Source organism: Lepidochelys olivacea, assembly GCF_965140295.1.
Source record: "Lepidochelys olivacea isolate rLepOli2 genome assembly, chromosome: 1".
Lineage (NCBI taxonomy): Eukaryota > Metazoa > Chordata > Testudines > Cheloniidae > Lepidochelys > Lepidochelys olivacea.
In genome coordinates, this window is record NC_140411.1 from 3764352 (window position 1) to 3766063 (window position 1712).

The 1712-nt window shown below is 45.0% G+C and overlaps 1 protein-coding gene across 1 annotated transcript; it reads left to right on the plus strand.

The window, feature by feature from the left end:
* Positions 1-229: 229 nt before the first annotated feature.
* On the plus strand, positions 230-1204 carry LOC311512641 (olfactory receptor 52P1-like; the record flags this gene model as incomplete). Its single annotated transcript, XM_084613984.1, has 1 exon — positions 230-1204. Exon 1 carries the CDS (start codon positions 266-268, stop codon positions 1202-1204), a length of 939 nt encoding a protein of 312 aa, XP_084470110.1. The 5' UTR covers positions 230-265.
* Between the last annotated feature and the right edge of the window lie 508 nt (positions 1205-1712).

The window sequence follows — 1712 nt, forward strand, 5'->3', positions numbered from 1 at the left end:
AATTCATCTGCTATCCTGCTGCCCATTCACCTGGCTTGGTTAGCTCCTTTTGGGGACTTCTCTGGATTTGACTATGACCTACATAATCTGGTGCCATCTGCAAATGTTGCCATCTCACTGCTCATCCCCTTTCTAGATTGTTAATAACTATAAAACATTTACCATACCAACTGTTGTATAAAGTGTGTAACCCCCCTCACTGTGCTTCTCTCCCTTCACAGGCACCTTGAGCATTTCTGAGGTTGATCGACACATTGATGATTTCATGGCTACTTTCAACTTCACCACATCTGACCCTTCAACATTCATCCTAATGGGTATCCCTGGTCTGGAAGCTGGACACATCTGGATTTCCATCCCTTTCTCTACTTCCTACCTTATCAGCCTTTTTGGAAATATTATGCTTCTTTTTCTTGTAAGTAAAGAGCAGACCCTCCACAAGCCAATGTACCTGCTAATCTGCCTGCTCGCACTCACAGACATCGCCACATCTACCTTCGTCGTGCCAAAGGCACTGTGTATATTTTGGTTCAATTTGAAAGGCATTACAGTGCGTGGCTGCCTCACTCAGATGTTCTTACTTCACACGGTTTCTTTTATGCAGTCAGCCATTCTCGTGATAATGGCCTTCGATCGCTATGTTGCCATATGTAACCCTCTGAGATATGCCACCATCCTCACCAATGCACGAATAGCTAAGCTTGGGCTAGTGGCTTTCATCAGATCTGTTATCTGCATGCTGCCTCTGCCCATGCTCCTGAGCAGGTTGCCATTCTGTGCCGACCGCAGTATCCTCCAAACACACTGTGAGCACATGGCTGTGGTGAAGATATCATGTGGGGACATCACAGTGAACAAGATGTATAGTTTTGTTATAGTGTTTGTGGTCATTGGGATCGACCTGACACTCATTGCTCTGTCCTACAGTCTGATCATCAGGGCCATCCTCAGAATTTCTTCCAAGAGAGCCCACCAGAAAGCCCTCAACACCTGCACAGGCCACATCTGTGTGATGCTGATGACGTATACCCCCGGCTTCCTCACCAGCGTGACTCACAGGTTTGGTCAGGGCATCGCTCCCCATGTTCACATCATCTTGGCCAATCTCTATTTGCTCCTCCCTCCCATGCTAAACCCTATCATTTATGGGATCAAAACCAAAGAGCTTCATGACAAAGTGAGCAAATACACCTGCAGAAGGTGATCAGCAGGGGCGATTGAATTTAAACCTGTGTGACAAGAGGGGAAAAGGATATCTCCTCATTAATGCAGGGTGTTATGTCCCAGTTTGGCTGAGTTCTGTAGCCCACTGGGCGAGTTTGCCTTTGTCATATTCACTGCTACTGTAACCCAGCTCTATTATATTCACTGTTTTGCATTATATTCTGTTTTTCATTAGATTCAGTAGTAATGCAAGAAACTGACAGACCACTATCCTGTAAGATATTAGCTTTAACTAGTTAACGTAAGTCTTGAGGCCTATGATCTTTAAATAAGCTTTGTAGAGACTAACAGTCCAATGGAAAACCTTGAATATTTGGGGAGCTGAAAATAGAGGTTAAGGGCCTCAGTACATCTGTAGGTGTAATGTGTTTGAGACAGACACTGTTTTGTGTGGCCTATAGGGAGAGGATTTACAGAATAAATCATCATCATCATCATTCCTGGTGAGGCTGACCAAGGGGAGGACTCTGAGGAAGAGGGTGACCTAT